At 50.7% G+C, this 19,706-nt stretch overlaps 2 protein-coding genes across 8 annotated transcripts in view; both read right to left on the bottom strand.

Annotated features, from left to right (window-relative positions):
* EYA3 (EYA transcriptional coactivator and phosphatase 3) overlaps window positions 1-1,499 on the bottom strand; it is a 57,229-nt gene extending 55,730 nt beyond the window's left edge. For all 3 annotated transcript variants that reach the window (XM_066982587.1, XM_066982588.1, XM_066982589.1), the window contains exon 1: window positions 1,457-1,499. The gene's annotated coding sequence lies outside the window, so the exon portion shown is untranslated. The remainder of the gene's footprint in view (window positions 1-1,456) is intronic.
* The window catches only part of PTAFR (platelet activating factor receptor), a 32,461-nt gene extending 17,255 nt beyond the window's left edge, over window positions 1-15,206 (bottom strand). For 3 of the 5 annotated variants that reach the window (XR_010826491.1, XR_010826490.1, XR_010826493.1), the window contains exons 1-2: window positions 10,320-13,149; window positions 1,457-5,988 (exon numbers count right to left, since the gene is read on the bottom strand). Coding sequence is in view for 1 of the 5 variants with exons in the window: in XM_066982591.1 (XP_066838692.1) it covers window positions 4,884-5,930 (1,047 nt within the window). In the remaining 4 variants the exon portion in view is untranslated. Of the gene's footprint in view, window positions 1-835; window positions 1,032-1,456; window positions 5,989-10,319; window positions 13,150-14,421 lie in introns of those variants that run through there. The other 2 variants (XR_010826492.1, XM_066982591.1) reach the window with 2 other exon arrangements.
* Window positions 15,207-19,706: the final 4,500 nt, after the last annotated feature.

Below are 19,706 nucleotides of genomic sequence, written 5' to 3'. Positions count from 1 at the left end.
TATGTGAATTGTCACGATTCTGAACAAAAGCTTATCTTATTTGGTATCTTGAATTTAAGATAATCAGGAAGAAGCGGAAGTGAGGAAAAACAAACAACAGAGGCAGGTGACAGTTGTAAAAATCTTCTCCTACCAGCTAATACAGTTGACTTTTAATTGCTAGTCAGAAATTACCAGACTATGGATTAAGTGCATAACAGGCGCAGAAGTAGAGGTAGCTCCATACAGAGAGGTCTACCGCAACATAATCTGATAATCCATCTGATTTACTACAGTTAAGGACTGCATTAAGGACTAGCTCTAGTCTGCAAACAATTTAGCCACACCATGCAGTGCAGAGACCAAACCAATAAGGCATGCTGTGCCTGAGCTGGCTCCACACAAAAAACTCTGCAGAGGATTCCCAGACCCAGGAATGTCCGGCAGAGCTGACCTGGGTCCAACGCAGCTATGAAGCCCAACTGGTCATGGTACTACCAAGCTCAAACACATCGTCTTGGACATATCTGCACAAGCTCCAGCGCAAACAACAATTAAATCCATCCAGACTAAGATGTACAGATACATTTATGGATGTTAAGATATTCAAATGCATCCAGACGAGGGTGCAAGAGCTGGAAGGCATGCCCTATGAGGAGAGGCTGAGGACACACGGGTTGTCTAGTCTAGAGAAAAGGAGGCCAAGAGGTGACCTCCTTGCTCTCTGCAACTCCCTGAGGAGGGGGAGCACAGAGGGAGGTCTCTTCTCCCTGGTAACTGATCACAGGATGCACAGGAATGGCACCGAGCTGTGCCGAGAGATGTTCAGACTGGGCATGAGGAAAAATTTCTTTACCGTGAGAGTGCTCAAACACTGGAACGGGCTTCCTAGTGAGGTGGTTGGTGCCCCATGCCTGGCAACGTTCAGGAGACATTTGGACAGTGCCCTCAGTAATATGCTTTAACTTCTGGCTAGCCCTGAAGAGGTCAGGCAGTTGGACCAGGTGATCTTTGCAGCTCCCTTCCAACTGCAGCGCTCCATCAACTGCCTCCTGGCAAAGCCAACGCAGACTGAGCAAGGCCGCCCTGAGCCGGAGCTACCCACGACTCGCGGCCCTACGAACAACCCCCCGAGGCCCCGGCGCGTCCCGAGCCGCCCGCAGCCCGTTCTTCCTCCCCAGGGACCCCACGGAAGCCGCTCCCGTCCTCCCGAGCTGGGGCAGTCCCCGAGCGGCTTCCTGCGGCTCTCGGCTGCTCCCGGGCCCCGCCGTGCCGCGGGGGGCAGCGGCGGCCGGGCGCTGAGTCCCGGGCTCCGCCCCGGCCGCGCTCCGCCATCGGCCTCCGTGCCGGCGGGGGAGGGCGGGGGAGGGCGGCACGCGGCCCCCACGCGGCCCCGAGCCGCGGCCCGCTGGGCCCGGGGGGCTCCGCGGAGAGGGAGAGCGGCGCGCGGCCGGGCCCCCGCTCGGCGGGCTCTTACCGAGAGGCGGCTCCGCGGCCGGGCCCGGGAGCGCGGCCCGCATCCGACATGGCAGCGGCGGCCCCGCAGCGCCTCGCCCCCGCCAGCGGCGGCCCGACCCGGAACCAGAGCGCGCTCGGCCACGGAAGTGGCGCCGCGGCCCCGAGGCGCCTCAGCGCGGGGCGGGGCCGGGCGGGGGCTGCTCGCCAGGGGCCGCCGGGGGCGGCCGTCGCCGTGCCGAGGGGAGCCCCGGGGCGCTGCCGCTCGGTGCCGCGGCCCGGGAGGGTCCCCGGGGCCGCGTGGGCTGGGGGCGGCAGCCCGGAGCCAGCCGCTGCCGTGCCGTGCTTCTCGGTCGGTGTTTCCCTGCTGGGGGTGTTATTAATTATAATTTCAGCCTGAGCGTCGGAGCGTCTGTTTGATTTTATTATTTTTTTTTGGTCTGGTAAGTTTTTTGAGAGCGCAAACCTTTTTTCAGAAGTTGCTTCCCCTGTGAAATTATTTTTTTCCCTTCCCTTTTAGCAGGTCAAAACTTGCTGAGGTTTTAATTTTCACCTTTCTCAAGAGTTCACGTGGTGATTAGAAGGAAAAAAAAAACACCTCCAAAATCGAAAGGAACGCAACTAGGCTGTCAAACAAGCTTTGTCTGCAGATACTGAGGCTTTTCCCGTAAGGGTAAATACAGAAAGATGAGAAGACGGGATCTTAAAGGCCAAAACCCTTGGAAGAAGTACTTTATTTAGAAGAATTTTTGAGGATCAATTTTATTGCAAATTAAAGCACTGTAATGCAACGCTGCTGTAAAACAAAATAATTTCAGGAACAAAAGTAGAAGCTCAGACTGTTTTTTAAAATGCATTTTTACTGACTTAATGATTGCAACATATCCTGCTGAAGTGTCCTCAGAGTTCTTTCTCCATTGTCCCCTTTCCTCAGAAGCAACTTTACATTTGTTCTCTGAGGTCACACTTGCCTTACGGTTGCCTTCCGTGGAGCAAAGCATATTTAAAAACAGTAAGTAACCTACACTGTAAGCTGTGCTGTAAGCTTTCTAGGAATCAACAGAAGACCACATCACCACATAGAATAATGCCTCCCCGTTTCTTCTAAGAGTTACCAAGCTCAGCTCTTACGTGGCTGTGTGGCATTTGAGCTCTGCTATCACATCAGCTGGTGAGGGGAAAAGGGAACAGTCCCACCCTGTCTGTCAGCTGCAAGAGCTTCTCAGGCAGACTGTGGCATCTCAGGAGGGCTAAAATGCAGAAGTAGATTCCTCCAGCAAGCAGGATTTAGGCTTTTAGATGAGAGATCGCCACCCTTGCTGTGCACTATGAGTGACTACAGAAAACAGGGCTAAGCTTTGAGCATTTCTGAGGGACGTGGTCAGGGAAAAGTCTCTGCTAAGAGCAGAGTCCGGTCTACTACTACTGGAGCAGAGTCCAGGACCAGGAGGCGAATACATTCAGTTTAGGATCAGATTCAGTTATTTGCCTTGTATGGGGCCTGGAGTGCACAGCTCACCTCAGGAGATGGCATCAGAAAAAGTGTCTTTGTTCTTTTGCTCATTCACATGCATAAACATAAAAGCTGCTTAAGGATCTTCAGGAGATAGATCTGAAGGACCCCTGTCTCAACTGGATATAGGCAAGTCTGATACTAATGTTGGTCCTATCTTTGGAAAGACTTGAGCTTGTCCTTCAACTTCTCCTTGTTACTGATGGGTGTAGGAAGGCTGCTGTGAATGCATACAAATAACGAGTATCACAATGTCAGATGCGCTTTTCCTGTCATCAGCCAGTCTCCTATATAGTTTGAGGAACCGAAAGGTTGTAAAAAAACAAGTAGCTTCCCTTCCCTGCCCTGCCCTGCCCAATTTCCTGTGCTGGATTGAGCAATTTAGGTCAGAAACAGGAACCTCAATTGTCTCGTGATTCGTAACAGAACTCAGTAACGCTGGAAAACCACTTTGCCTTAGGTCCCTACTGACTGCAGCAAGCCCTCAATGGGGCTGGCTGGTCTCAAGTGTTTCCCAAGTGCATGACTTACATAGTGCACCACATCACTGTGCATTTACTGGTTTACTCAGAAAATGGCCATGGACTGTGGACAATGGCCAATGGACTAATACTTCATTCATGGTAGGATATCAAGAACCAGTCAGCTTCATTTCTTCATTGCAGAAATAAAAAGGCTGGGGGAAGGAAATAATGCACAGCTCCTTTTTGGAATCCTAAGTTTAAATAAATAAGAATAAAAATACAGAAGATTTTTAACCTTTTTTTCTTCTCACAGTAATGCCCGTGCTGACAACCGTCTTCTGTTAACTGGAGCCTCCAAAGTGAGAGTGGGTCTCCACAAACACATGCAGTCAGCCAAAAAATACCAAACTTTGTGCAAGAGGCCACTTATTTGCCCATTCTGCAATCGTACAAGAAGCCAGGGCAGACAACAGTCCCCCTTGGACACAATGATGATTTGGGATGGGGGCTGAGGCGCTGCCAATTTCTCTTCCTTTTCTTGTCTTTGTCCAGTTACATGTCTAATTCAAAAGCTGAGAGCAAAGACAAAAGTTCATAATAGCTGCTCCTAGGCATCTGTGAAGTACGGACCCCGACAGACCATGCGAGTATAGGTGCATCTCTCTTCTTTGGTGGCACTGTTAGGAACTCCTTGGACTATGTCCCTTCTAGCCACTCAGGAGCTTCTTTGGCTCATACTCTTAACAGAACCATGCAAGCTGCTCAGAAAAGTTACTCGATTATGTTAGCAGCTCAGTGTGTTCCTCCAGGTTTTTCGGAAGCCTCTTACAGCTCAGACACTGGACTCTTCTTGGGAGCTGGGTGGGCAAAGGACAAGGGATGGTGCTACCTGGGCTGACACAATGGATAATTTCAGTGTACTTTACTTCCAGCTGCTCACTGCGGACACTTGATGTGTTTCTTTCAGGCAGATTGCCCGAGCTGTTGTCAGTGTCCTCAGCCCAGACAGAAAAGTGCTTTTCTCACAGATTATTACAGGTTCCAATTCTGCTAGATGCGTGTGATAGAAGGAATCACAGAATGGTTGAGGTTGGCAGCGACCTCTGGGTCTATCTGGTCCAACCCCCTGCTCGAGCAGAGACACCTAGAGCAGGGTGCCCAGGACCAAGTCCAGACGGCTTCTGAACATCTCCGAGGAGGGAGACCCCACAGCCTCTCTGGGCAGCCTCTTACTAGCACTCAGTCACCCACACGGTGCAGAAGTGCTTCCTGGTGTTCAGGAGGATCCTCCTGTGTTCCAGTTTGTGCCCATTGCCTCTTGTCCTTTCACAAATGAGCATTCATTCTTCTATCTAAGGGATAAAGGAAATATAATAGCCTGGTCCTCTGTTGTGTCCCTCAGTGCCTTCTCTTGAGAAAAGATGAATGACTGATGCACACTTCCCAGTCTCAGCAATTAGAACCCATCTGACCTAAATCCTAATGGCATCCTCTTGGTGAATGGTGCCCTCAATCACTGTGTCTGTGGTCTGCCTGGAGCACTTTCGACTCCCTTTCATGTTTTTCAGGTTTTCTGAAACATGCTTCTGGAACTTCTTGGTGAGGAAGCAGTAGATGACTGGGTCCAACACACAGTTCGTACTCAAGAGGCACAAAGTCACTTGGTGAGCATCATTGAGTTGCTGGCGCAAAGGATGGTTCTCCTTCTGCCATTGCTCCAGAACAGTCAGTGTCCAGGGCAGGTCCACAATGTGATGAGGTACAAAGCTTATGATGAACACCACTAGCACTGTGCAAACCATCCAGAGCGCCCTTTGCTTGACATGAGCACTCTTCCACTGCTGCCCTGATTTGGAGAAGAGGGTCCTGATAATGACGATGTTCCAGGCTAGGATAAATAAAAAAACGATATAGAAGACGATGCAGATGATGACATGAATGGCAAGAACAGGTGTAACATTGCTAGTAGAGTCATAGCGCTCAAAGCAACGCGTGTAATTCTTCGAGCCCATTTTCTCCACGTTAGTATTATCATCAAAAACGTAATACAAAGAGATGCCCACTGTTACGATCCAGATAGCTGCTGATAAAAAGATCCCCCTTCTCCGAGTGGTAAACTGAGCAGCTCTAATGGGATTAGTCACGGCTTGGTAGCGGTTGTATGTGATGGCCATCAGAAAGGCAACAGAAGCGTAGGTGTTAACGAAAAATAAGCAGCCAGCTACATTACAGAGGAACTTGTGCATGAACCAGTCTCCATTGTGGTGATAGTAAATAATCCACAGTGGCATTGTAATCAGGAAGAGCAGGTCAGCTATTGTCAGGTTCAGCATGAATATCTTGATTTCATTGAGTTTCTTGGTGTGATAAATACGTCTGAAAATCCAGAGCACGTAGCAGTTGGCGACAAAGCCCAGAATGAAAATGATGCTGTAGAAAACAGTGAAGAGGTCATAGCGAAACGGAGAGTCTATTGGGGATGCACTACCTTCAGCACCACCTTTATCGTCTCCAGACATTGTGCTGCCGAGTGGACACGTCTGATGCAGAATTTCCTGCTCTACCTTTTCTTCTTACCTAAAAATATAAAGCATAAAATGACCTGATTGGTAGTGTGCCACTGCTAAGCCAAAACCCACCTTTCATTTTCAGCTGCCTGTGACCACAGGAGTTTTGCCGTATGCCCTGGGTCAACCTGCAGGTACCTGCCCTGTCCAATTGTTCCTGTCTTCTATCCTGTTTCCATGCCATTCCACCCTCTGTGACTTCATCCAGTGTTTTTTTGCTGCACTGCAGATCTCAGATCACTAATTTCAAAAGAGTTTTCTGTATTAAGGTTCTTATAACAGATAAAATCACTCTGCTCCCAGCTAAGTAGACTGAGCTTCTAAATCTTTTACTGTAAGCAAACAGGTTTTCCATTTGTCTCATTTTTCCTGTGGTTCTTTCTTAATGCTTCCTAACTTGCCTACATTTATTTTAACCTAGAAATTCTAGAACTGAAACAATATCTAGTAAAAATATCTCACTAGTGCCGCATTTCCAGAGTTGGCTTTTACATGTTTTCTGCTTATGCTTGTAAAGATTTTGTTTTCTTAGTTACAGTCACTGCAGGGTCAAACATTGACTTCGTAGGCTGCCAGAGCTCTCAGTGTTTCTACTGAGTGAATGATGTGAAAGATGAGTCGCTAGCTCTAAAGGGTGATGTTTTGTTGTACATTCTTGATTCTTAGCTACAGCTCTCTTTCTTAAAAGCCTGGCTGTTGTCTATTGTACCATCATTTTGAATTCAGGTTGTCATCAAACCACTCTCTTTTTTCTTTTTTTTTTTTTTTTTCCTACCATTTCTGCAATGAATGCAATTGTCAGCAACAGCAATTCTGTACTTTCTTATGTCATTGAAGCTACTGACAAACACAGTCTCTAATGAGACACTTTCTGGATTTTAATATTAGTAGTCCGCACCTCAGTTAGTATTTCTTCAGATTTTACCTACAGTTTTGACATCAAATTCCTGCATCATCAATACTGTATGTGTTCTTGTCCCACATTTGTGTGGGATTCAGTCTAATCCCTTACATACTTTAATATGCTTCTTTCACTATCCAGAGGATGTACATTCCTGTTCTTGGCTCTAGCACCAAAGACCTGTGTGGCACTGGACAAGCACTCACCTCTTCTTGACACAACCCTGCAGATCTGCTGGTTTCTTGCTCCCTCTGGAAGTCAGGGGAAGATAACCGACTAGAGCAGGGAAAGCAGTTTGAGAACCACCAGCAAGGGTACGAGGTTGCTCATTCACATCACACTGGCTGGGTTTGTAACTAATTTGAGTCAGCAAAGGGTTTGTAAAATGTAGAACATGGTGATTTACCTTGAGAAAGAGTACACTTTACCACTAGTCATGATGCCTAAATTTCTTGTGCAAGTTACGGTGGTAATGCCAAGTGCTGCACAGTGCAATGTGCTTGTCTTGGCTCTGCCAGCGCCATGGACAGCAAGCTTTTTACCCCAAAGACCACTGCCTCCTCAGAAAGCACCATCCTACCTCAAAACTTTCTGCATCTTCCCCAGCAGCAGAGACATGAAGCCCCAAATCACCCTCTCTGAGTTGAGTCACTTTTGTGCCCATGTGCCAGTGGTTCCTCATTTACACATTTGCAATTTTCCTCTGCAAATAGGGAAGTCATCTCTACCTCGAGAACACTCTCTTTCCTCAGAAAACTCTGCAAATGCCTTTGTACTTCTTCACAGCTGTTCGGAGAGGAAGGTGGTAGTCACCTTCCCACGCCTGTCCCTCCTTACTCCTCACGGGTGCTCTAAGGACATGGCAACTACAGATGTCCACAACTCGTTGTTGGACCTTCCCAGTGCTGCTTGCTGATGGACAGCACCAGGGTTTGAGTGCCTAAACTCGGTCCTTCAGCCATCTTCCATATGAAGAGACTCCAAAGCCTGGGAATTAACAAGTAACTGTGGCAGTACTAGTAGCTGGCCAGGTGACACGTGCATCTGTCCTCTTTCACCTTCATCTCTGGTGAGAACCCCCTGGTCTCTAAAAGGTAGTACCTGATCCAGGAGGTGGTAGCCAGGCGGTGAGGGTGCCCTCAGGGTCTGACTGCAGAGGTCTGGCCCCTCCCCGAGGAGAACAACGTCTCAGCCCCTGCTGCCCTGTGGAGAGGTCCCAGAGCAGGCAGGGGCCTGTGCTGTTTCCTGCACTGACTTTGATTCGTGCAGGACCCAAAGCAAATCCTACTAGTCATCTTATGGCTCCATTTCCACCCCTTCATTTGTGGATGAAGAGTGGTGATAATCATAACGTGGCCTTAAATAAACGTCTGTTAGACACAGCTCTTCCACTCCCTGAGGCACCACCCCGGTAAAGACATAAGCCAGTCGGAAAGGTTTGCATCTCTCAGCTCAGAGGCGCACCTAGCAGACACAGACGCTTAAGGGAAGGGATGAAGAGAGACTGGTGGGGACCTCTGTGTTTTATACACTGTTCTGATGTTAGAATAAGAAAGAAAATCAAGTCCTAATTACCTATGATCATTAGAGACCTTATGGTTCTTTCAAATCTGCCTCCTAAACCCCAGTTCTAAGTAGCTGCCAACTGCAGCAAATAGTTCTGGTGTTTGGGACTGGAATCTTTGGAATGAAAGATGCTCTATCACTGTAGCACTAAACTTGAATGTACCCAAAGTGGGAAAAAAGAAAAGGTGATGTATTCCCCTCACAGAAATCACGAGGAGATAAGTGCCCACATCCAATACCCAGCCATCACTGTCACTCAGAAACTGTTCCTTCGGACTCTGCTGCGGGGAAGTCCCTCTACCCTGCCATTTCTGGTGCTGCACACAGGGGCTCTGGTGGACTTCGCTGCTGGTCTTCCCAGGCCTGCCCATCAGCTGCCAGATTTAGCAGACACAAACCTGCGTGTCCTCCTCCACTGCAAAGCCGTGCACCTGAGGATAGGTTTGAGCTAAGGGGCTGCACTTTGACCAGTAGAAATGAAAGCAAGAACGTGCTCTACATTGTTAAGTCTGCTGGAAACCTCTGGCAAAGGTGCAGGATGGGTGACTGGAGATGATAATGCTTATACAGCCCTGGCAAGACTTGGTAGAGCTCATCTGTCTTGACAGTAGTAGATTGTGCAGTGTCAATGCCACAGTCCTTCAGGAAATAGAATAGAGAGAACAGCTCGGTTGGAAGGGACCTACAAAGATCACCGAGTCCAGCTGCCTGACCACTTGTCCTGGGTCTGCCTGGGACAGAGTTCCCTGTCCCCACAGCAGCCCACGTAGGCAGGACAGCGCTGATACAGCACCAGTGTTTTGCCTATTGCAGGCACAGCATCGGGGCTGCCTCCAGCCCCCACAGCCAGCAGGCTGAGGGTGGGCAAGTGGTGGGGAGGGGACATGGCCAGGGCATCTGGCCGGAACTGATCAAAGGCATATTCTGCACCATACGCTAACAGGCTCAGCAACAGAAGCTCAGGAAGGGGAAGGAGAAAAATCATGAGTTATTTTTCCTTTCTTGCTTGTCAAGCCAGGTATTCTACAACATACAGCTAGAAGAGAGCATGGCACCCTTCCCCTCTAAATTTACTCAATACCAACTTTACTCTGCAGCCTGAGGAACCTGAGTCCACATTTTCATGAGATGTCCTCAGCCCTAAATTCTGGAGTACCATACAGGGAATCTCACTCATTCTCTCCCATTGAAGTGGTTCCCCTTTGCATAAAACATGTAAACTTTAAACTGAAAGAGAGCAGATTTAGATTAGATATAAGGATGAAATTCTTCACAATGAGGATGGTGAGGCACTGGAACGGGTTGCCCAGAGAATTTGTGGATGCCCCATCCCTGGAGGTGTTCAAGGCTAGGTCGGACGGGGTTTGGGCAACCCATTCCAGTGGAGGTTCCCTGCCCATGGCAGTGGGGGTGGATCTAGATGATCTTTAAGGTCCCTTCCAAGCCAAACCATTCTGTGACTCTGTGATTCTATGAAATGGTCTCCATGCCAGCAGAAGAGAAAAAAAGAGTGGTGGTTGGGTTGTAGGCTGGCAGATGTGGGTCCCGTTCACTGCAGCAGCAGACTGCACTGCATTACCAAAATCCTTGGCATCTGTAGCTCAAGCCACTGCCTAGTACACTAGTACCTCAACCAATAATCCCAAGTGGTTTATATTGTCAGCTCCACTGTAGGCAAAACTAGAGATGAAAGTAACCAGATGCACAGCAGAGTGTGGCTGGGACAAATACTTCGCTGGTCCCAGTCTCTCCAGCGGGCCATGCTCTCCCAATAAGGATTTACAGCTACAAGGTGCAAAGACCACACTAACACAAGCTATGGCATTAGCAAAAGCATTTTTCAGCAGTACCAATAAAGTCTGTTTTGTGCTTACCACAGGCAAAGGGATTCAGTGCAGTATGTCCATCTTCAGCTTCAGTGGAGAAGTGATGTAAGTCTTATTGAAGGTGCTTGGTCCTCTTCCAATTGTTATATTCTTTGACAAGGGTCTGAAAGGTGCCCACGCAGGCAGCTCTCAAGAACAGGACACCAATGAGAGCAACTGCAGCATGACTGCAGAGTCACTAACGAAGAGGAAATGTGTGACCTCAGCCCAAAGGAAATGAGAAATAAAATAAACTGTAGAGGAAAGGCAATTAACCACAGCAAAGATCTGGAAAGTCCTTAAAGCTGTTTCCTCAAAGTATCTCTGCTTCTGATAATTGTGAAAGTTGGGGTTTTCCTCTAAAGGCAGAATAGGAATCCACCGTCTGTCCTTGTTTGGACCTCGGATTAGCGTTTGAACATCATTTTTCCAAACAGATGTATGGCAGAGGCCAGAAGAGTTTTGACTTAAAAACTTCGAGGAAAGGAAGTGTCAGGAAGCTCATATATCTCATGGGCAGACTCATTCCCTAGCAGAGTCTTCTTCACATTTGTGTTGGGAATAACAGACCCAGGAATCCAGCCATTGCAAACCTCCTTTTATCTCAGGGACCTTCAAGCAGCCACTGAGAAACCACAGCATGGCAGATCTTCACCTGAACCATCCACCTTCACATCCTGACCACCAAGATTTGGGGCAGCCTGAAGACCACTCATCACAGTGACGCAAATCAGTGCGGTGCCCAGGGCGACACCAGCGACAAGCAAAGCTGGACACATGGTCCTGGCTATGCCAGCAAATTCCAAACTGCAGCTCCCATGCTGGGCAGCCCTGGATCAATGCCAGGACATACCACCCTCCTCATCAGCGGGGCGAGGGGACACTGGCAGACGGCACAAGGTGCACAGCAGCAATGCTGTTCTGTGGAGATGCTGACTTTGACCTGCCTGGTCATGGGCATGCTGAGGCGGTGGGCTGTGCAGCACTGGGGCAGCTGGTGCTGCGCCTGCACCCACCCCCTAGCAGTGCCAGTGCCTTGGTATCCCCTGGCCAAGGGCAGACAAAGCCCCAGTGCTGATCTGGACTTCTTTGCCTGGGTCAGTTCCACCCTGGATCTTCTCCTGCACCAGCTCCTGGGGTGCAGACAGCCTCTCCCAGGGCCATTACAGAGCAGAGCGCCTCGGCGTGGTGCCCTGGGCCAAGCAGAGGCTGGCAATGCTGGCGACCAGCGGGAGCCCAGTCGAGCTCCCAGCCCGGCGGGCACTGTGCAATTGCTGTGCTCAGCAAACCAGGATTTCCTGTTGCCCTGGGCCCTGCCTGCCCAGGCTCCAAAACACCCTGAGATGCACAGGGACAGCACAGGCTCCGAAAAGAAGAGCGAGAGCCCTGTCTGGAGTCTCTCGTCCTCAGCTGCAGGTGAACCTGAGAGCAGCTGCCATACGGGGTCCTTACCTGAACCCCCACAGCCTCAAGGGGTGGCACTGAGGCCAGTGGACCCCTGAGCCACCCTCCCCGTCCCTGCATGGGTGATTTCTGTCCCTAGGACCGGGTGCACCAGAGGTGCCATTTGCAACACAAGGCAGCAATGCGGCATCCGGCAGCTGGCACTAGCTGCATGAGCCCTGAACTGCTGCAGGATCACCCTTACCTCCCACAACAACAGCACGGGATGTCCAAGGAACGCAGAAGCCAACCAAGCTGAACAGGACCCAAACTCCGCTGGCACGAGGGAGCCCTGCAGGGGCAGCACTGCACCAGCATGGGAGACCCTGCCCAGCCTGAGCAGGGTGGGCCCTGCCTGGGGCTGCCAGCGTGGAGCAGGGGGAGGTGTGCCAGGGACAGCTGGGTTCTGTCTGCGCCAGACCCTGTCTGGGTGACCAGAAGGGTGAGATCAGGCTCCTGCAGCAATGCTACAGATCTGTGCTGGAACGGAGGCTGCAGCAGTCTCCTTCCCTCCATCACCTGCTTCTTCCCTCCCTCCCCCTTCTCCATCAGCTGCTGTAAAGATGGACCAGGGAATCTGATCCTTCAGGGACGGGGCAGAGCCCCATTTATGCCCATACAACTGATTCTGGGAGCTTAAATTAAAAACCAACTAAGAACACTTCAGTGAGGTTAGCTGGTAGCCAGTCCATGACAGAGCAGGCGTTGAGACTGTCTTGTCACTGCAGGAAGGGGAGCATTAGCAAAGGCTATAGCAACTGCAAAACAAAGTGTGCTGTCCTGCTGCAGCCAAGTTCTTAGAGGAAATGAAAGCCCAAGAGGTTTTGGGCTGCGGAGGAGTTCTCATCAGAAATAATTTCTCCCTTTTCTGGGGCTGCAGCATTGCCTGTTTCTGTGTATGTGATTTTGAATTCAGTATTAAAATGCATCTTTGTTTCAGTGGCCCGGCTTACTGAGTGGTACTGACAGTTTTTGACTGCCCTGTTCTCAGTGTAATTTACCTCTCATCCAGTCCTAGGGAAGCACACAAATTCTGACAACACTGAATGCTATGCAAGACTAAGTCCCAAGAAAAACAAACAAACCTTGAACATGCCTTTACTTTTATCAACCAAACACGCAGTCTAATAAAAACAAATATATATATTTTTTACTATAACTTATTCGCATGTGACTCCAGCACCTCCCTGGGCAACCCATTCCAATGCCTAACTACTCTTTCTGAGAAGAAATTTCTCCCAATTTTCAACCTGAACCTCCCCTGGTGCAACTTGAGGCCCTTCCCTCTTGTCCTAAGAGTTTCTGCTACCTATCATACAGGTAGCAGAAACTCTTTGGTTTAGAAGATACAGCATTATTAGCAAATATCTGGAGGCCACTTTCCAAGAGCAAATCCACATTTTATTAGTGGAAACAAGCTCTCTGTGGCGTACAGAGGAGTAGCATTTTAGCAGATAGGCTTTGCATGCATTCTGAACTGCTCTGTTCAAGAGCAGTGAACAAGAACAACAAAATACCAGCAGCAAGCCTCTGAAAGCACTAGCCACTGCCCGCAGGATGAGAGCTGTGCAGGGCAGCATGCTGGATAAGCACACAGGTGAGTGCGATCCCTGCCAGTCCTGGTCACTGTGAGAAATTCTCTAGTGCCAGGACAGGTCTTTGGAAAGATGTGAAGTCATTTTTTCACCAAAGTGGATGGTGAGCTGATGCTAAACATTATTTTCTGTGAGTTTCCACTACTGATCTCACAACAACAGCACAATTTCCTTTTGCTCATTACGGGAAAGAAATATTGAATAAACTCTGTAGCTTTCCTTAGTGAGCACTTTCGAGCCTGGCACAACACATCCCCACCTTATTACCAAGTGTGCTGGAATGTGCCCAGGAGCTTGGTTTGCTCAGCTGCAGAATACCTTTCCCCTGGCTGCTGAGCTCCTCAGGGGGCAGTGAGCAGCTACTTCCCAGTAGCCATTTGACAGCTGCAGAAAGGCAGGGCAGGGCTTCAGCTGCCTACAGCGGCACTGCTGGGATAACCCAGGCTGGCAGCACACGCTGCTGCTAGGAGCCGGGCTGCCACATCGGCCCTGAGTGGACGGGGGAGCAGGGCTGACTCTGTCTGGCGTTGGCACAGGGAGCCCGGTGCAGCCCTGCCCCAGTGGTCGGGGATGTAAGCTGTGGCGGACATGGCATAAGAATTTGTATCCTGCAGCTCAAGGCGGCTCAAAACCGGGGGTTTATCTCTGGGCCCCTTTGAGCAGGAAATCCACACGCACCAAGCGGCCAGGGCTCTCCAACACTGCTGCTGCTGCAGGATCCAACGCTCGACTCGCTTCCCAAGGACCAAACAGAATGCGTTTGGGTCCTCATCTTGTTGTGGGGATCATCTTAAACCACAGACCTCAGAAAAACTGCAACTGATCGAGCCGCCCACAGCCGGGTCCCTGTGCTCCCACAGCTCCACACTGCAGGGGTGACCTCCCGGCAGGGCCCCAAAGGCAATGCCACGGCCAGCAGCACGTCTCATCCCTGCTCACTGGGCTCCGGGACCAAACACACACACACCTCCCCAGGGGCTGTGCAGGCAGACCATGTCCCAAGACACGGACAGGCAGAAAGAGCCTGCAGGGCTCGGGGAGGGAGGCAAGCAGAAAGCGGAGGATCCTCTTACCTCAGGGCCCGCTGGCCCAGCAGCCCCCAGCCCAACGGGTCCCTGCCACAAGCGGAGCCACCGGCGGGGCCACACCGGCAGCGTGTCCGTGTCTGGGAGGAGAACGGGGACGGGAAAGAAGGCGCCGGCCCGCAGGTGAGTGACTCACTTCCCTCTTGACACTGGTGACATGGCTCAGACATGCCCCGGCTGCACCCTTTTGCACAACACCAACGCTCGTGGCCCTTCCTCGAGCAGCCAGGCTCGAGCAGACAGGCAGACAGGGAAATGGCTGTGCGAGCCAGGGCCTCCCTCCGGCATCGCCACCCCGCGCCTCGCAGGCCTGGCACGGGGCAGCTGGGCCCAGCGGCACGGCCGCAGGGGGAGCAGGGACCCCGCAGGTCTGTCTTCTGGGCCTCTCCTTTCCTCCCAGGCACCGGGGCTGGGACCAGCATACTGCAAGCCCTGCTGTGTTCCGAATGCCTCCACGGTAGCTGGCGACTTGCTTGCAGCGTCAAGATGATACTGCTTTGCGTGGGAGTCCCAGTATGGGCCAACACCAACCAGAAAAATATTCCAGGCTGTGGCAGTAAGTTTCCTTGTCCTCTCTGCAGCATTATAAGCCCCTCTCAGTTCTTGTTCTCCTCTGTTCCACCAGCCTGGAAAGAAAGGGTGGATGGGACATGTGAGGGACCCACCCGATCTTGCCCTTGCTGCTGTAGTCCCCAGGGCATGCAGCTCTGGCAGTGTGCTCAGGTCCCATGTGGGAATTCCCCAGATGCGTATGGTGCACTGGCATCGCTTCGGCTATGGGCATAATATCCATCTGAGTCACTTACATTGTAATGAGAGATCACATGTTTCTGTCTGCTATCTGTATTCACCATGGGTTGTCTAACAAGGAAATATTGTTACGTTTTCTTTGCTGTTAAGAGCTGGCACTGGTTTCTGCAAGGAAAGAGGCATGAGGTTTCTGAGGGCTGAGACAGCCCTGAGGGGCCAGTCACAACTGGTAGGTACACAAAGGCATGCTGAAAGCACATCAGAGCAGGAATACAACCTGAACTGTTATGAGAAGGAACCGGGTGTTTGCACATCCTGTAGTCTCCCCATCTACGCCTGCTAGACACCCAACTGCAGCGTATGCAAAGCTACTGTAAATACCCGGATTTCCCAGCAAAGATGCACCAGCTTAATTACAGCCATTCTCCACAGAGAAGGCTGCCAGCATGCTCTCATTGTGATTAAAGAAAACTAGGCTATGATAGGAGGAGCGTGGCCAGCAGAGTGAGGGCAGTTAACATCCCCTCTGCTTGGTACTTATGATATTGCACCTTGAACAGTTTTTGCAACCATAAAGGGACACGGAAAGCTGCAGTGGGACTGACAGACAGCTGCCACTTGGCCCGAGCCCTGGAGCACAACCTACAAGGAGAGGCTGTGGGAGCTGGGCTAGGATAGAGCAGAGCCTGAGGGGCGATCTGGTGGCTGCCAGCAGCTATTGGAAGGGAAGCTGCAAGAGGGTGGTAGCAAACACTTCTCAGTGGCAAATGGTGTGACAGGGGGCAACAGCCACAAACTGAGGTGCGGGGCAGTCAGGTGGACATGATGAGATTTTCTCTAGGAGGGCCGTGCAGCCCTGAGCCAGGTACCCGGAGAGGCCAGGGGTCTCCACCCTTATCACCTAGCTAGATAAAGCCACAGCTGACCTCACCTGGCATTAGTGATAGCCCTACTTCAGACATGAGGTTGAATTAAAGACCTACAGAGGTCCTTCCCCAGAACATCAGTTCTGTGATTTGACCTGCAACAGTTGCACTGGGGCATGTGCCAGCATAATTTTCCTTTACAGATGCCCTCCGCATCATCAAAATACACTCATGCAAACTCAGTGCCATCCAGACGCACTGTTCCAAAGTGCCCAGGCAGGGCCTGCCTGCATTTGGAAAGGATGCAGTTTGACTGGACCCGAGAAGATGGGTGACAGATAAATCCCATGAATTATTTTCAGGTTACAGCTTTATCTGTTTTGGTGAGAAATGCTTTGGCTGTGAAGCAAGGGACTTTGCACCTTAGTGTTAATATTTAATACTACATCTGGACTTCTCTGCTGCTGCAGGACAACCGAATATCTCAGAAAGGCAATTTGAATGAAGCGGGCTGACAGAGAGGCTGGTAATGCGTGAGGGGCCATTTTAATGGTAGTGAAGAAGTCAAGCCAAAGATCTGCTAGTAAAGAAAGACTTAATTCCCCCAAATTCTTATGCACCCGTTCTTGCCCGAGGAGTCTGAAGCCCTCCAGCTGGTGTGATGGGGGGGCCTCCTAGCAGGGAGGCTGCCAATCCTCAATAGCGAGTCAGGCAGCTCGGCAACGTTCTGTGCAAATGCTAGTCGCTGAGGTGCTGAGATCAGAGCAGGAAAGATGAGCCCAGCCCATAGGAGCAGCACACCCAAACATCTGCCCATCCTGTGGACAATGACAAGTCAGGACTGTGGAGATTCATCTTTTAAGGGCAAAAGGAGTTACCAGAGAGCCGAAACCACACGAGCTGCCAGCAGCCAGAGGTACGCTGCCACAGCAGGAGTTCTAGAAAACCAGATTTCAAACACTCCTGATGTAGCCATGCATGCTGAAAGGCCTGAGGACAGCTTGCTGGTGCCCAGGCAAGGGATGATGCCCCATTTCTGCTTGTGAATTGCAGGTCTTACAGCTCAGCTGCCTGACCAGCAGAGGTGTCGCTCGCACTGTCAATTGTAAGAGGAAAAGGAAGCTAAGACAGCCCATTTACTCTAGATAACAACACTGCAATAGCCCATCACTTTTTTAGGGAAACTTGCTATGTTAAGTTGTATCGGGCTTATGTGGCAAGATTTTGGTAACGGGAGGCTGCAGGGGTGGCCTCTGTGAGATTTCAGAAGCTGCCCCATGTTAGATGGGGGCCAGTTAAGGGCCAGTTAAGGGCCAGTTTCATCCGGTGCCAAAGGGACCCACCACCGGCCAGAGCCAAACCAATAAGCAACACTGTTTACGCATCTGTGAGAGCGTGTTTAAGAAAGGGGAAAAAAACCTGCTGCGCAACAGCAGCTGGGAGAGTGAGGAGTGAGAAACCTCTCTGCAGCCCCCAAGGTGAGTGCAGCAGGAGGCAGGAGGTGCTCCAGGCACGCAGCAGCAGTTCCCCTGCGGCCTGGGGAGAGGCCCCTGGTGGAGCAGGCTGTCCCCCTGCAGCCCACGGGTCCCACACGGAGCAGATCTCCACGCTGCAGCCCGTGGAGGAGCCCCCGGTGGAGCAGGTGGATGTGGCCTGGAGGAGGCTGCGGCCCGTGGAGAGCCCCCGCAGGAGCAGGCCCCGGGCCGGAGCTGCAGCCATGGAGAGGAGCCCACGCAGGAGCAGGGGGCCTGGGGGGAGCTGCCGCCCACCCGTGGGGGACCCGTGCTGGAGCAGTTTGCTCCTGGGGGATGGACCCCGTGGTGCGGAGCCGTGTGGGAGCAGTTCTTGAAGAGCTGCAGCCCCCGCAGGCTCAGTTCGGGAAGGACGGCATCCCGTGGGAGGGACCCCACGGGGAGCAGGGGCAGAGAGGGACCGAGAAGGAGCGGTGGAGACGAAGCGTCAGGGACTGACCGCAGCCCCCATCCTCTGTTCCCCTGCGCTGCTCAGAGGAAAGATGTAGAAGGGGGTGGATGGGGGAAGGTGTTTTCAGTTTGCTTTTAGTTTCGCACTGCTCTAGCTTGTTAGTAATAGGTAATGTATTTTATTAATCTCCCAAGTCTGTGTTGCCCATGACAATAACTGTTGAGCGATCTCCCCATCCTTATCTCAACCCTTGAGCCTTTTGCATTGTATTTTCTCCTCCTTTCCCTTTTAGGAGGGGGAGTGAGAGAGCGGTTGTGGTGGAGCTCAGCTGCCCAGCTGAGTAAAACCACCACATAAGCCCAACCTCTCACAGTTTCTCTATTTTCAGTTATTTTAAGAAAGCATAGAAGGACTAGCAAAATAAATTCTCTTGTGGAAGATGAGGAGAGCACCTGAACTTGGTCTTTTCCACATGGGTCCCTCTACCCAATGTTGCCGTGGCTATAGCTAATCCCCCAGAACTAGTTATGCTCCTGAAATACAAATTGCACGTGGCAAGAGTTGCTATAGCCCAAGGAGAAAGGGTGGAAGAAAGGGTTTTTCCATGCATTACAAAGACAGGACAGCTCTTTAGGAAAGAGGAAGGGTGGAAGAAGAAGATACAGCCACACAGACAGTATAAGAAACGTCATGTTGGATCCAAGCCGTCTGGCTCAGTGCCATGTCCAACAGCAGCCAACAGATGATGATCAGAGAAGAAAGTGAACACAGTATAGTGCGTCCCTTATCATACTCCACCAGCATCTGCCAATATGTGGCAGAAACTTCCTCAGCTAGCAGTTACACTGGGATCTTTATAAAGCATTTATGTGCACGCATGCATGGATGAAAAATTATCAAACACTTCTGTCCTCAATGATAGTCTATGCTGAGTTCTGCAATCCACCATAGGAAAAGTACTTGTGGGTCTTTTCAACCAATTTCTTGCTGTTTTCCCCCCATTACCTCTTGTTCTCAGGTTCAGGAAAAGAACAGCTTTTGATGTCCTGGTTTCCCTCCGTACCACTGTTTGTTTTCACATACTCTTTTTGAAAGGCAATACACTAAAGCACGTATAAAAATAGGCATCTATGTAAACTGTAAGGCATGTCCACAACATGGCTTCATAGCAAAGATGACAGTATTTTCCATTTTACTCTGTGTCTTTGCCACTGTTCGCTGATTCATTCAGCCCTGTGGCTGAGTGAGTAGGAGATGGCTCCTGAGCAGCAACAGCTCATTTAGAGCACCAAATGCCTGCACCAAACTAAGATAAATGTTAAGTAATACAATGCTTTATGTCTCAGCAAGAACGGATTTCATCTCTATCTTACCACTCAGGCTTTCTGCAGCCATCAGGACTTGGTTTAGGCTTTACCGAACAGCTTTTCCACCCAGAGGAATCTAGTTTACCTGGCAAGCATCTGGTGAAATCTAGACCTAGACCTGTCTACGTGTTCAGGGGGACACTCCACTCATCCCTAGACTATAAAGTAGCACCAAACATGGAAGTCCTGCACCCTGTCCCCTTTAATCCAAAAGGGAGGAGGTTCCTGTTGCAGTTTCCCTTTTGTTATTTTCTGGTACAAGTAAACTTGCAAAGGCCCTTTCTCATCGCACCATCACTGACCAGCAGAAAAATCCCCACAAACTGCAGATGAAGGGGAAGGCAACCCCCCTGCTTTAGAATGGAAC

This window comes from Anser cygnoides, chromosome 24, assembly GCF_040182565.1.
Source record: "Anser cygnoides isolate HZ-2024a breed goose chromosome 24, Taihu_goose_T2T_genome, whole genome shotgun sequence".
In the NCBI taxonomy this organism is placed as follows: Eukaryota; Metazoa; Chordata; class Aves; order Anseriformes; family Anatidae; genus Anser; species Anser cygnoides.
Note: the sequence above shows the minus strand (reverse complement) of the source record. Positions and strands in the feature narration are given on the sequence as shown.